The sequence below is a fragment of the Epargyreus clarus genome, unplaced genomic scaffold (assembly GCF_041222505.1).
Source record: "Epargyreus clarus isolate Ecla_fem2 unplaced genomic scaffold, WU_Ecla_fem_2.2 ptg000009l, whole genome shotgun sequence".
Lineage (NCBI taxonomy): Eukaryota > Metazoa > Arthropoda > Insecta > Lepidoptera > Hesperiidae > Epargyreus > Epargyreus clarus.
The window spans coordinates 15,373,652-15,390,037 of NW_027332217.1; the positions used below are offsets into that span (position 1 = coordinate 15,373,652).

The 16,386-nt window shown below is 33.8% G+C and overlaps 1 protein-coding gene across 3 annotated transcripts in view; it reads right to left on the reverse strand.

Annotated features, from left to right (window-relative positions):
- js (jiangshi) overlaps nucleotides 1-16,386 on the reverse strand; it is a 62,527-nt gene that overhangs the window by 24,908 nt on the left and 21,233 nt on the right. For all 3 annotated transcript variants that reach the window (XM_073076855.1, XM_073076857.1, XM_073076856.1), the window contains exon 3: nucleotides 1,652-1,741. In XM_073076855.1, coding sequence (XP_072932956.1) covers nucleotides 1,652-1,741 — 90 coding nt within the window. The remainder of the gene's footprint in view (nucleotides 1-1,651; nucleotides 1,742-16,386) is intronic.

The following is a 16,386-nucleotide window of genomic DNA, read 5'->3' on the forward strand; positions in this document are numbered from 1 at the left end:
GCACTAATAGTGATTATCTGATAATGAATCATCCAAAAACAACTGCTTCTTTCTAATAATTATAAGAGTGATTGTAATCTTGAAATCGAAACCTCTCTTAAGTAACTGGTTTTTTAAGGTTCGTAGGAGTTTGCTGTTTCCAATTATAGTACGTTGATTGCCTTCGAAATACGTAGTAGGCGCGTCGGTAATGGCATCTTTATATTTTTTTGATTTGTAAAATTGACTTTGTCTAAGGCTTTAACAATAATTTTAATGTTTTAAACTATATTGTCCTTGTTATTCTGTGCAGGTATCCCCAGATATACCCGAAAACTATTTTATTAGATAACTTACTTACTTTTTGTTTATTTTTCGTTAAATTTAAATTAATTTTGAAAATATCCTCAGCAAAAACTATGCTCGCTTAGTCACTTTGATATAAAAATGCATTCGAAGTCCACTGCATCTAAAGGTAGTAGAACCCTTTGTGATTCGACTCCGGCGGCACCACCGCCACACTTATTTCTGCCTAATAACAGCAGTGTTATGGTGAGGTAAGGGAGACATACTTTTCCGAAACGTTGTTGGTTAGTCCTCAGGGGTAGCGGCGCATCTGTGGGCGACCTCAGGTAGAAATCTAATCCTATCTGGGGTGGATTACAGATGTCCATGGGCGGCGGTAGCCATTAGCCATCAGGTTCACTGCATGCTCGTTAGCTATTCCTATATTATATAAAAAAAAAATCCCTTACACATATTTCGCTTACTTTGCACACAGTACCTACTAACGATTAAGTTAAAGTAGTACAGACCGCATTATGCAGTACAGTGCAAGTATGGTAATTGTGAACCGTTCTAAGTTCCCGGATGCAATGATTAACAATTAGAGGGTTTAATTGACTCGCTCGCATCCGGATAATTAATTGTATAATCGCACTATTATGCCAATGTATTGTATGTATGTATTATTATTATGTTCAATAATTACAAGTTTTTTTTTTACTTTATTTTCTGTTTTATATTTAATTTGTATGGATTATGGAAAACTAACGTCGTTTTTGCAGAATCTTTCTGTTTTCCAAAGAAAGTGGTAATTACCAAATAGCAAGTGATATTAATAACCATTCAATAGTTTTCTACAATACTGGACGGAAAAGGAGTCACATTAGTATTCGTACAGCCAGGATTTGGACTAAAAGTTGAAATTGTATACAGTTTTCATGCAGTTGATATGATTGCATCATAACAGTTCGCGGTCACAGTGCGTACTCTGCTTTCAATTGGCGTGCTTCGTATTAACGGCTTTAACAACTCAGTAATCGATTAGAATTTCCGATGCAACTATGTTCTGCACAAAACAGCATTCGCTTGACTTACAGACCGTCTGTGTATATGAGAAATTCTTAATCTTTTCATCATAATGGACGGTTAAACACATATTTTATCTTGTCATAGACAGATCGACAAAATTTAAAATGTTACAGAAAAATAAAATCTCCTATTACACCGATTTCTACATTCTCATAAAATAAATCTTCCCGAACCACTTCTATTACCGCTACGGACTATTTATAGTCCTCGGACCATTCGTCAGTAGATATTTGAATTATTCCACTTTTAGCGGCGAGAGTGAGATCTTAAATATGATATGAAAATGCTGACAACTCACCTGACAACCAGTTTCCACGTCCGCATAGTAGCCGGCCGCTCTGCCTTGGCAGGTAAATCGTGTCCGGGGAATTTTTACACGGCTACCCGTCTGAAAACAAAAAAATGTGTAAGTTTAAAATGAAGGTAAGTTTAAAATGAACATGTATTTTAATTTGATTATGTATTTTACATTATAAGGAAATAAATTTAAAAAGATAACAATTCTATAGCTGCATAGAGCTGCAACTTTCTTCGCATACAGAGCGAAATTTCGGTTGTGTGTAAAACGTGTGTTGGCCACCTATTGCAATATAGTTGTTTTAATAAATAACTGCAAAAATAACCAACTTGTAATCGACTTGTAAGTTTCATCGGAATCGGATGTAGGCTCTATGAATACAGTAACATCCATTCATTTTCATACAATACACCTCATTATAGAAGATACTGATTCTCTATGAAAATTTTGGTAAATAAAGAGTTCTATACTATTATCTACAAATTTCTACAACTGGGCTTCTAGAAGCCAATTTTTATTCTTAACCGATTTCCTGAAACTTTTTAAGTTTGCCATAATTTTTATAATGACAAATGTACTTCTTACTAAATACTGTGACAGTCAAGGATCTACAATGTCTCAACAGCATTAAATCTTGGTACTGGAGTCAGGTGTTAGTGGTAACAGATGTAGATAAGCCATCGTAAGCCATTGTAAGCCACTCGCCGCCATTGTTCCGCGTTGCGTGTTGGGAACTTTGGCTAACGTTGAACGTTGCTCAACCAACTTACTCTGTTTTAATCATGTTCCCGCAAGGTTGCCGTCACAGGGCCGTAAGGTTTTACCATATTTTATACTAATATATTGAGTTATATCAAGTTAGGCAACGTCAGGCATAATTAGGAATTGGGCGAATGACCACTAATATCACCATTATATACCAGTGTTTGACCTGCTATGGAGACCTGAAAGGCCTGAAAGGCAGTTTGGGAAAGTTCCAATATCGTCAACCTGTATTGTCCTACTACTAGGCACAGGTCTTCACATAATGAGAGGGATTTAATTCAAAGTCCACCGCGTTGATCAGGTTTAAATTGGTAGATTTCACACTCCTTTGAGCGATTTTTTTAGAACACGCAGCCGTGTAAGTTACCTCATGAAGTTTAGCTTCACCGTTGGTGATAAATCAAATTCTAATACGCATATAACTAAGAAAAATCAGAGGTTCAAACCAGGTATTCGAACTCCGGAGCCCTATACAGGGCTGTATCTACAAACGTAGAGACAGAGTTTCAAAGACTAAGCTATCATTGCTTTTTTTTTAAGTAGCATGGATTTAAAAAAAAGTTAAAATAGTTAATAATAATCAGATCGTACGATGGGGTTAGAGACATATATCTGCAGTGTTGAAGCCACTACTGCTAGCTATGTGTAAGGAGCCAGTAATATTATTTTAACCCGTTCTCAGCAGCAGAATAAAATGGTTGCATCCATCACTAGGGTTAATACAATGTAAAAATCTTACAGGAACTTATTGGTTGCAACTGCGAATGAATTAACTCATCAACAGCACCTTAAAATCAGTGTCAGTTCAATCGAGAGATGTTATTATTATAATCTCGTAAGTTGCCGGAAGGCTTACACAACCCCAATGTTTATCAACCCAGTGCTGGGGATGGCGATTCTTTCCGAAAAAGATCGATTCTTGAATCGATTCGAATCGAAGTGCAATGAATCGATTCACAAAAATATCGATGTCCAAAGGTCTATGAAGCTAAAAATCATCAGGACCAAACAAGCACTGAAATACGTATCCGTCAGCAAAAATGTCATAACACATTCAACCAACTTCGAAAAGATCGACTTTCGATTTTTTAAGATTAAAGATCGATTCACTGAATCGATCTGTAGAGAAACCACCGCGTAACTGTTTCACAATTGTATTTAAATAGAATACGACATATAAAAAATACAATTAGGAAGACAGACGATATTTTTCCGTATCTACATAAACAAACCTTAGCCACCACTTGCGGAAAACTTCGACTGCAACCGATAACTGCCGATCACGGCACTGACACAATTATAAAATATAATAGTAGAAATAATTTCACATCTCCGCGCGTTGCAACCTGTCGCCACAGATCCATTACTGGATATCGATTAAAATAATCAATTTTCATGGCCCAAAATATCGATTCTTCGATTAATCGATCTCAGATCGCCATCCCTACCCAGTGCAAACTCTACCGGTTACGTATGAACCGTTCCCCTAGTCACGATACGAGTTCACGCTCTTTCATTGTTATGTAAAACCGCTAATTACTGGGCATTAGAAACTGATACGTGAAATAATCAATGATGTCTTGTTGAACTAGTGTATAATTTGTTGTATAAGTAGTGTTTTTTATTATTCATTGTTTTTTATGGTAAATATTTCTTTTTTAGGAACTTTAAGTAGAAAACGAATATGCAGTCCATCTTGTGGTGAGTGGTCTATTAAGTTTGAAGAATACCTAAATTCAACTTTAGATACATTGTTACTCCTCAAGACTAAGTTTGCCTAAGTTGACCAAGTACGAGTCAAACAAGAAGAGTTCCCTACTACCAAATTCACCTTTTATATTTTGAGTATTCATAATTCAATAGTTGTTGAAAAATGGCGAAAAACACGACTCCATAGCAGACAGACGGTCAGGCAAACAGGCAGGCGGAGGTTCAGTAATAGGGTTCCGTTTCTACTCGCTGTGTACGGAACCCTAAAAATTGCGCCTAAACTTTCGCTTAAGGCCTACGAAATACTTAATTACAGGTCAGCAAAGATATTCATATAGGAAGTGGACTAGCCATTACATCCTTCAAGTGAGAACAAAAGAGTTACGTAAAATTAAGTGATAAACTGAAGTTGAATAATGATTAGGTAACGTTTTATGGAGCTGGTCAACAGCCTTAGTATGCCACGGACGTTTATCCACGTTGATAAGAACAATACAAGACGCAAATTACAGATTTAAATCGACGAGCTCTTACTATGAGCTCGGTTGCGACAGCTACACTCTACTCACTATACTCTCACTATATTCACGTATTTTTTATAATATAATAGTAGCAGACGATTAAACAGTCAACCTTATGGTAATTGGCTACTACCACCTATGGACATCTGCAATCAACCCCAGATAGGATTAAATATTCCTACTTGAGGTCGGCCACAGATGCGCCGGTACCCCTGAGGACTGAAGCTGAAACGCCACGGAAAAATATGTATCTGTTAGCACACCCTTCAAACTAGAACATAGCAGCGCTTAACACTGCTGTTATTAAGCACAAATAGGTACAGCGGTGGTGCCGACGAAGTCCAACCACTAAGGGTGCTACCTTAAAATTCACTTATTATATTATCATATTATTATTTTGGCAATGGGAGATCTCCCGCCGGGCTATGTGATCATGCCCGGGGGGCGGCCGTGCTCCGACAGTCTCAGTTCGGAGCTTGTATAAATGCAAGATGTTTAGAAAACTTCGATAGCGTGACGAGTTGCGGGAAGTCACTACATTATTATTATCTAAAAAGGTGGTAAAAGAGCATGCAAGTCACCTGACACAAGGTTACTGCTGCTCATGGATATTAGGCATTCATTATCAAACCCAGATAGGATTGGAGTCCTCCTTTCAAGCAACCACAGATGCCGTTATAATTCTAAAGACTAAGTTAGAATGTCCATGGGCGGTAGAAGCCACTTACCGTTAGGTGAAATATATTCGAGTTGGTAACAATTATTATATAAAACAATACAATAATTCTGTTTAAGTCACTATTACAAATATGTTTGTAATTTATCTTATTTAATAAGAAGTTGTATGTCTCTGAGCTTCGCAAGTATCTTCGTAACATTAACCGTAATTATTCGTAAATTAACAAGTTCTGGAAATGAAACAGAGCTTTGTTGAGCTTACGACAGTAACTTACATAACCACACAGAACCATTTACTAAAAACACTAAACAACTGCTAATTACTAGTATAAGACTTTTACACTTCTCCGTTTGACCAATCACCATAAAGCTCGCGGTACCTAACTTCTCTTATTAATAATTAAAATGTAATGTCTTGCCTACCAAACATTTGATTATTTTTCAAACCATTTAACAATGTTTCAAATTATACTTACATTGCCAAATTTAAATCTTCAGTAGGCAAAAATCTACTTGATTTGTTAATTCACATAAATAAACCTTTTTTTATTTGACTTAATAGGTTTTTTGATTGATTGCCTGTGATCCATTTGCCTAAACTATGAAGCTTAAAATATTTAATACCTTTAGCGTTGATAATACATAGATCTTTGTAACGATTTATAAAGTTTACAGTTTAAATGGAATTGCTAAAGTTCTAATAGTTACACAAGCTTTCAACTACAAGTTTATTAGTTATTCTGATACTTAGTTGTTTAGTCATTATTGCAAGTTGCATCGTAATGTCCATTAAATACTTGCATATCATGTAAGAGATTAGTAATACTTATATCTTTGTTCTGGATGATAGTAAAAGTGGGATAACTCTCTTAAATGGAATAGCATTTTTTAGAAAAGAGAAATAGAGAATAGTCTTAAGGAGTCTATAATAAAATATTTAAAGTAAAGGTTGTTCTTATTATGTAATGTTTTTCACATAACACATAATTATACATAAACTTAAACATAAACTTACACATAAACTTATAAATACAATCATAAAATTATTAATCAAAATTTAAAGAAAGATGTAGAGATGACCAAAAAATATTTTGGTGATAAAAACCATAAACTTCTAATGTTCCGTTTCTCACAGCTAACTAAATTAAGTGCATGTAAGTTAGTTTCAATTTAATGTGAATGGAAATAGGTTTCGTATTGCAATAGGGAGACAGTTAATTAATAACGCCTTTGAGAAAACCATGAAGCAACACATTCACACAATAACTCAGGTTTCTTGCATGCTTTAACACATGCACATTGAACTGGATGTCTTTCATAACAAAAATATAACAATGAAAAAATATTACAAATAAAAATAATTAAGTAATACTTCAACTTCATAAATAAGTAACATATTAAAAACGAAAAACCACTACTTTGACTTTGATTTTTTTTTCAAAATAGATAGTGGTCGCGGAAAGTCTGGTTAAATTTGGGAGCTTTTCCTGTCGCGCGCGTTTGGTGCGCTCGCATACATAAAATATGTCTTCAATAATCATGAATTAGGTTAACTACTGTTAGTTTACACGTAACACGTGCGTTTGCGAATTTAACAGTATTATGCAAATGACGCGCGTGCAGATGTGACACGCGTATAGTCATAAATACGCGCGACAAAAAACGCGTGTAAAGTGTATTCTGTCGCATGTCTAGTCTTGATTCTTGTAGTGGCTGGGACCAACGAGCGGACATAAACATGCGTGACATAGCGTCATACTGTCATACATAATACATACATACACAATACATTTACTTTATGTAGGGTAGTAAAAAGTATAATAAAAAAAAGAAAAAATCTTAGTCTTCAATGACACACCTACTTAATCAAAACATTAATGAATATACTAGTATTATTAAGCTTAATACAATCTCAGTTAATTTTTTATTAACTTTATTACGATAAGCGTGCGAATGTGAAGGAGTTACAGGAACATTAAATGAGATGTTTACGTTCTAAACATCGTTTCTAATGAGGTTTATTGCATTGCGATATAAATTAACATTTAGTTAGCCATGTTGGTCGGATGATGCCAATTACGTAGCTAGAGGTCATGTTACCCTGGTACTTCTGAATTATATTTGTGGATCTCTCTAACGTTTAAAACGTTATTTTGAAATGTAAGTCTATTTTTGGGAACTATTTGGCTTAAAACACTCTTCATCATTTATTATTTATTTATTTATGCAGTATAATTTATAGCATTCCGTTCCTATCCGTTCCGCTTTGAATAAGTAAGGTAAGGGAGACATACTTTTCAGACATGTTTCACCCTAGTCCTCTTGGGTAGTAACGCATCTGTGGTCAACCTCAGATATTAACGTAATCTTATCTATAGTAAAGTTGAAATTTATATAGTGGTTGATTACAGATTTACATAAACACCTAAGGACGCAGAACAGAAATCAGAACACAACACATAACAGATTTAGATATATGCCGGGGAACGAACCTGGAAATATTAGCGTATCAGACCAGAATTGTAACTCAGCCATATCTCGAATGTTTCATGATGTCACCATCACGTCTGGAATTCGAACCCGAAACCTTCCATCCTCGTATGAGTGTTGTCTTCGGACGCAATTAATGAAGTACCACATTATTCAACCTTATCTCCCATTGATTATGCAGAACTCATGTATTAACGCCTACTCGATAATTTATATCATTATATTCCATAAGTCTGTATTAGTCATACTTATAGGCACGTGTCTAAAAGATTGTGTTGTCTCATAATCTCTAAGCTTAAAGCTGTGCTGGGTAAGCTTTTGAAAGCTAGGCGTATTGTGTAAGGCGCTTATGTAAAAGTGTCGGATTCTGACGTTGAAGGAACGGCACGAACTACTATTTTACATTTATGGAACGTGAACTGGTTCTATTCAAGATCTCAACGAAGGCATATGGTTTGTGTCTTCATTACTTCGAAACTAAATGACAGAAATATATGTTTTGTAGTAACAATGTAATATTTCTATTTCATTTGGGATTAGTACGAATGTTGTGGCTAGCATATGGTCAAAATTTCAATTAATGATAGCAATTCATGTGATAAACAAATGTAAACAATATTTTTGGCTGTCAGTTTCTCTAGGCAATAATTTAATTGGTAAGTTAAAGTATTTAGGTTAAAAATGATTATTACTGAAGGGCGTTAATCTCAATTGTGCTTTGTTAGACACATTAAATTATAGATCTCTGTTGTTATGAATAGCATCCTGGGGAGAGCCCTTTTCCCAGCACTGGGCAGTAAATAGGTGTAACACATTACGAAAATACGGTTTTTAAAAATTTTACACTTTTATTCAGATTAATAGATCCTGAATGATTTCAATTTCTTCCAAAATATTGTAAGGTACTTCATAAATATTTTATCAATCCTCCTTCATAAAAAAACATGTGTCAGGTGAATCCGTACTTTATTACCGGTATGACCGTCGACCACATCCGACCACGCTTCGCCGTTACCAAACTTGGTAAGAGCCTGACATACGGTCGCCAGGACCACAAGGCCGGTAGAACCTGATTTAGCCACTTCATCATTAAAATAAATGACTTAGACTAAACAACGTCATAAAAATTTACTATTTATAACTGCTTTGAGCGATTTCCGTCGCCGTAACAAGTTGTTTAGTGCTATAATGTCTAATAGAATCTAGGCTATAGAATCTATTAGGGAAACTACAGGTAGTGGAAATGATAACGATTTATTTACCCTAATACTGAAAAATAATATGAAAATAAAACACGTAAAAACAAAAACTATTCTACTGTTTATTGTTAATCTAAAAAATTATATAAATCTATAAATCGAAAGTACAAATTGTCAATTATCGATATTGGTAGACAAAAAAATTAGATTGATTTCACTAATAAGATGTTAATGTGAAAACAGATGGTGGTATAATTTATAATTGTTTAGAGTTAAGATTTTAATTGTATAGTTATCTATATTTACAAGCAATTATACTATTTTTATATGGATGGTTTCGTTTAATATCTTAATTAATACACACTTCCGTATTGTAATATCAAGCCTATAACCTCTATGCAACCTACGCCATTCTTTAATAATGATCTTCTGTTTGTTTACTCATTTTTACTACCAAAGATCTGACAAGAAATACGTATCGTACGTACGTTTCGTCTAGTATGAAAAAAATGACAATATTCGATCTTTGATATGCAAGAGAATGGATAGATTGAATATTAATTTCTGCCCTTAACAATAGATGTACCAGTGGTAACTCCTAAGCAGAATCGCGGGAACGACTCTACCACCGCTGTATTATAAATTGTTGATAATAATACAATTTTTATAATTATGTTATTATGATACGAGTAACTTTAGTACCTATACAATTTTAAAGCTACAATACTAGACTGAACACTTTGTAAAAAAGCAAAAAAAAAATAAAAAAACGTCATTATGACAAACAAAAGCGGATCTACGAGTATGTAGACACATTATACAAATTTAAGCGACTCATTAATTCAACGACCTTCAAATTTTAAATATTTATGTGAATTTGTATATTATTAAAACTACTATAACTAGAAATGTATGTAACTTCGATAGTTTTTGAATAAAACTTCTTGCAATTGACAAAATACAAAATGTAAAATTAAAAATGTAATTGTACCGTAATAAATTTAATTTTAATCTAATATACATAATATAGGAGTAGCAGAAGAGCATGCAGTCCATCGGTGATAAGTGGCTACTGGCGCCCATGGACATCTGTAATCAACCTCAGGTAGGATTAGGCATTCCTACCTTCGGTCGGACACAGATGCGCCGCTACTCCTGAGGACTAAGCTATGCCTCCTGTGTGGTAAACACACCAAACCAGAATACAACAGCACTTAACACTGTTGTTATTAATCAGAAATAGGTGTGGAGGTGGTGCCGCCGGGGTCGAAACACAAAGGATTCTACCCCCTTCAAGGAATAAACCTTTGTAATTTCAAAATATGGACTTTTATAATATTACGTAAATTAACATTTTAGATTTATTTTAATCCAAGAACAACTAAAAACATTATTTGAAACAGACTAATTTTGGTATTTTAGCGCGACTTATGGAATTTCAAGTCACTAGGCCAACACTTATGAATCACATAAAACTGACTAATTTTGGCAGTGCGTCATTTTCCAAACTCACGTGCTTGTTTGCTATTTGAGAAATGTGTAAAATCAATTATGAATCATTCAACAACTTGAGATTATAGGCGCAGTGGACATTGGCATTGCCTTTTATGTCAAACTTCTAATTTACAACTAGGATGTAAATGTTTTTCATTAAAATGTACGCAGTTTTATACATAGGGACGATTTTACTCGCGCCTTCGCTCGCGGTCAGAGGTCGATGGTACTAGTTTTCTAGGGTAAAAACGGAACCCTATTACTAATATTCCGCTGTCTGTCTGTCTGTCCGTTTGTCACAGGGCTCTATCTCCTGTACCGTAATAGATAGATACTTGAAATTTTTACAGAGTATGTAGGTATAAAGGTGGCCGATATAACAACAAATCATAGATAAGTAAAGATTACTCACACCTAACAAGAAAATGTACCCAGTTTTGAGAATTGAAATAGTTGCGTAAAAAAGTTTTGCCACGTCTCCGTGCTAAAATGTCCCTAAAATATTTGAAATAATTATTTATATATTATGTAAATTACGCAGTATTAGTTATTTATTCGTAAATTTTCTCTAAAAATGTTTTTATTTGTCAAGAATTCAAAAAAAGAACTTACTAATAAGCCGTTTGTGGCTTCATTCAATTTCAAGGCGGCGAAGTATCTTTACTAATCCATGCAACAAATACACAAAAATCAAATAAGTTGAAAATAAATGAGGACCGCTATACAAGAAACCGCTATTTCTCGTCCTTTTTCGCTTTATCTTTTAAACCGTAATAGGTAGGCAGTTCAAAATTCACAATGTATTTACTTCAGTGGCAGCTATAATAACAAATACTAAAAATTAAAAAAATATGAAAATGTTGGCGGTACGGAATCCTGCGTTCGATTTGCACTTGGCCAATTTTTATTTTATCTACCCCTCGGGAACACTGGTTTTTTCAGGATAAAAGTCATCCTAAGTCCGTTTCATAAACGACATACAAATTTTTTGTTCTATCTTCCAATCATCATTGACTTGATATTAAATAAAATATGATATGTTTTACTGCTGATATGATTGCAATTATAACCAATCAGAAAAATGTGGATGGTTGTTAAGTTGCTTAACCTGTGAGCTCACGTTTTCTAATTGGTTTCAACAATATAAATTACATTTACGATTGAATCCTTCAATATGGACTAATTTCATTTACAAGTTAATCTTTCTTTACAATAGTCTTAAAGTATCAATTTAAGATGTAAATGTTAACTCATCAAACACTCGAATATGTGACTAGATCTTCAAAATAATCACTAGGTTATCCTATGAAGCGAGATACACGTAGACTTAATCCGCGCACAATCTAACCATCTACCTAGGGTTGCCTTTACTTTAACACGATATCGTACAATATTTTCGTAATTGTACTATGTTTTATAGAAATGAAAGCTTCATAAGCAGTAGCGTTGTATGGGCTACTGTCATTTTTTCTTATAATAAATGGTTAGAGTAGAGTAGGATATATCGCGTAGGTAGGTGACGTATGCTGAGACGGCGATTTTTCAAAAGTATTTATGCAATTTTTGGACACAAATTATATTTTATTCGAATGATAAGGTGGCAACCCTACTTCACGACAAGTCACGACCACATAAGCTAAATTAGCAAATTAGTTTCAACCGAAAACTACTTTATAACCACTATTTTTCACCAATAAATTATCCAGTAAGTGTGATTAATGAGTTAAGCGCTAATTATAACCGTCATGCGTGATATGACTGCCAAATCATAAAACAATTATATGCGGGTCAAGATCGCTTCTTCCAAAATGACCGTGTAATTGGACAGTCATAATATTTCAAAGATGGTAGATAATTGCTAAAGGTAGGTGATATACCCTTGAATGGAGAACATATTATATTTATTACTATTACTTATACAAATTAGTTGCAATTTTGATATTTTCAATAGGTAGGTATAGTCTGCGTAAAACTGCTAGTCCGCTCTGAATATAGAAATGAATTGCGTCGCCCTAGCTAATTGTATGATTACACCTGCTTACAACAACTTCAGAGCGGACTAGCAGTTTTGCGATAACTATACTATAACAACGAAAATAATGTGTAGTATATATGTTTAGAAATTTATATTTTATATTATGTACCTGCTTAGATACTTAAAAGAAAATAAATAACAGACATATTCAATGACAATGAAGTGATAAAGAGTATGCAAAAGTCCTACCGGTTTGTGTAAAAATTTGAATAACATCTGTGAGCTGCATCTTAGTATTACTCCGCTTTGAATGTCTCTCTCTTAAAATAACTTCCAGTTGTTATTTTTGAATATTGCAGATAACTAATCCAGTATCTGCAATATTCAAAAAGTAAATTTCAGGAGATACCGAAAAAAGTTCCCGTCAAATGTTATTGAGTGTGGCCGTAATTTTTTGAATATATGTTGCGTACCGATTTTAACGACACCTAAACATGCATTTAATCTAGGTAGAGAAGAGAAGAGAGGGAAGAGTAAGCGTGTATAGAGTAGAGTAAGTAAGAGTAAGAGTAAGCGTGTGTAGAGTAAGAGTATGGGTAGTTACTACAAAAACTATTTACTGATTTAATCCCTTTCCAGTGAAGGCTGTCAAAAATATAGTTTAAAATACAAATCTTAAGAACTGATGGACAGAAATACCTGTAATAATCGTAATTATCTGAAATCCACGCGTCGTTCCAAACTAATTAGTGTCATGTGATGTGATGTGAACAGCTTAGACGGTCAGTAATTTATTCAAATAATTTACTCAATTACCTTATTATAGCTCTTGTTCAAAACACATGACTTGTAAAGGTCAAACATGATTGTGGCCTACTGAAAGCTATAATATTTTGTACCTATAGCTGCATTTGGCTGTATGAAGACGTCCTGATTATAGTCGTCACAATTTTAATTGTATGTTTAGAAGTACTTAACTTTTCAATTACGTGTTATACGTTCATACAAAGTTATTTCAAAATTTTAATGACATTAAGATGGCATGTGTTAAAATAGGCCTATTAAATTGTGACGACTATAATAAAATACATCTAGTATAATCAGTGGTTATAGTTATTAAATTACGCATGCTTTTACATTAACTTAGATATCGAGAACACATTAAAACTTTATTACTGTATTTGATCGGTTATATTTACAGCAGCTTAATTTATTAAAGTGATGATAGCTTTACACCAGGTGATAGCTTTCCCGTGCTTATAGCAATCATCGCTTGCAGTGTAAAGGTGACTTAATGCAAAACCAGTTTGGGGCAGGCGACGTGCAAATAATTATGTAACACCATACTTCAGAACATAGAAACTATAGAGACAATGTAACTTTTAGTTAATAAGGGCAGTATTAACTGTCAGGTTAATTTTTTTTCGATTTTTTTTTGAAGTATCAAAGAAACAGTACATGACTATACATCTGATAGTAAGTGGTTACTGCCGTCCATAGACATCTGTAACCAACTCCATATAGAGCAAGGCCTTTACGTGGAACCAATCACAGATTCGTTGGAACTCCTAAGAACTCCTATTCACCCCAAACTCGCGTTCAAACTTTACCCTAAAAACAAAAGAACCAATTTACGCTAGGCATGGTTGTAATACCTCCCGGGTCGAACCCTACTCATTCTATGTATTATAACCCTACTCATCTGGTATTATTAATAAATAATAAAAACATTACATAATTTTACAAAGGAGATATAATGAAGGTGGTAGAAACCTTTGTGGTTCGACTCTGGCGGCACCACTGACACACCTATTTCTGCCTAATAACTGTAGCATTAAGCGCTGCTGTGTTCTGAATGTGGCAAGGGAGACATGCTTATTACTTACACCTATATTATACAATCTATCTGTAAGTCATCTCTATGTAGGTATACTCATCTCTACAAATTTGTTAAAATATTATTTTAATATTGAACCAACCTGTGGAACCAACATACTACATTCCGTACACAAGCTTCGTTTAACACGGATTCTGTTTTTTTTTTATTCTTAGAACGTAAATAAAGTTCATTTACTTTGACATGTGATATTTCATGTGAGGAAGGTTCCGTGTGATCATTCTAAGTTGTTAATGTGACACTAATAATATTAATTATGGTAGATAAGAATTTGGTAAAACCTTGCGAATATTTCTCACATGAGAGCAGACTTACTGGTTTGACTCCGAAGACATCACCGCCACACCTTTGCCTAATAACAGCTACTTCTTCAATATTTTAAAAAACCTTTGTACTTTTAAACTACGCTTTATATTGCCCATCTTGAAAAAAAGAATTTTTCAATTATTATTTTTAAAGATGGAATTATTGTTTTGTCCTACATTATGAAAATGTCTTTATCGCCTCGAAAATATGTATATTACCAGCCTTCTACAAAAAATCACGTTTTAATTTTTTGTAATAATAATTAAATATTTATTCAAGGGGATATTTTGAAATTCAATTTATAGTTCGTGATTTTAAAATTTGTTTTTTTTTTCCACTAACCTATTACTATGTAGTAGGTACAACATCGAGACTTCTGGCTAATCTGCAAAAACGTAAAATTGATTCTCCTATAGTAATGTAATAAAATTTCGGTTACTAACCATAAAATACACAGTCCGTTCACACTGTCACGTGAGCCCAAAACTGGAATGAAGGCCGCAGTTGACATTTAAACCCATTCTAGAATTAGACGAATACTCGAAAGGAATATAAAGCTTCATTCACTATCAAGACGCCGTCAGGCAGACTGCGTTGACGAAATATAATATATTTATGTCTACAGGCATCGTGATATGAGGCACAGTCTGTGGTAAATAAAAACAATTATTTATTTTATTTATTTATTTATTCACAACTTCCATCGAACATTACAAGAAAAAAAACCTAATGCGTTTGTGTAGCTTAAAAAGATTAAATAGAATATTAAAAATGAAATATCAAATAAATATATCTTAATTAAAATGAATTTGTGATATGTCACAAGATTATAATAAATTAAGACAAATAAAATAATTAATTATTTTCAATTACATGGAAAGCTACCCTCAACATATCGTGGTGTACAATACATATGTATGAAATATATAACGAATGATAAATATTTATATCTTCCATGCTACGGTGACACGGGCCATACCTGTTGGGATATTGTAAAGAAATGAAATATATTTATGTTGTATACGCCTACGGTGGCAGTTACAAATTGTCAGTTACAATATTTTTTCTTAAAGTACTACCGTTTCGGAACGCGACCTCAACTGTAGCATTACCATGAGTTTACAAAAGTATTACTCGCTAGCGACTGCGTAAAATAAATGTATGAAAAATTGTACAGCGCCTCTGGTGGTTATTCGTAGAACTAAAATCCGTAGTGGCGTAACTCGATACGTAAAAAACCTATCGAAATCAAATCGCTAGCGAATGTCATTATGATCTATTGCCATACAAATTCGGTCCCATGAGTCATTATTTGACAGACGTTGTCAAGAAATACCGTAACGATAGTAGTTATGTTATTCACTAGCAAAATGACAATAGTTTTCTATTTACCATTTCTATAGTGGCGTTTCTATGCCAACTCATGGTAGTGCTAGAGGAGATACGATACAAAACTCAATGAGTACGTCTTTTTTTAACCGACTTCAAAAAGGTGGTTATCAATTCGGCCGGTATCTTTTTTTATGTATGTACACGAATTACTCCGCCGTTAGTGGACCGATTTCAATAGTTCTTTTTTTTATTATATAGAGACGAGCTGGAAATTGGCCCCATTTAAATATGGTTAGGATCCATCGATGGTTTTATTTTCTTTAATTTTTTTTTTAATTTTTTTTTTTTTTTGATGGGTTCTGGAGAAA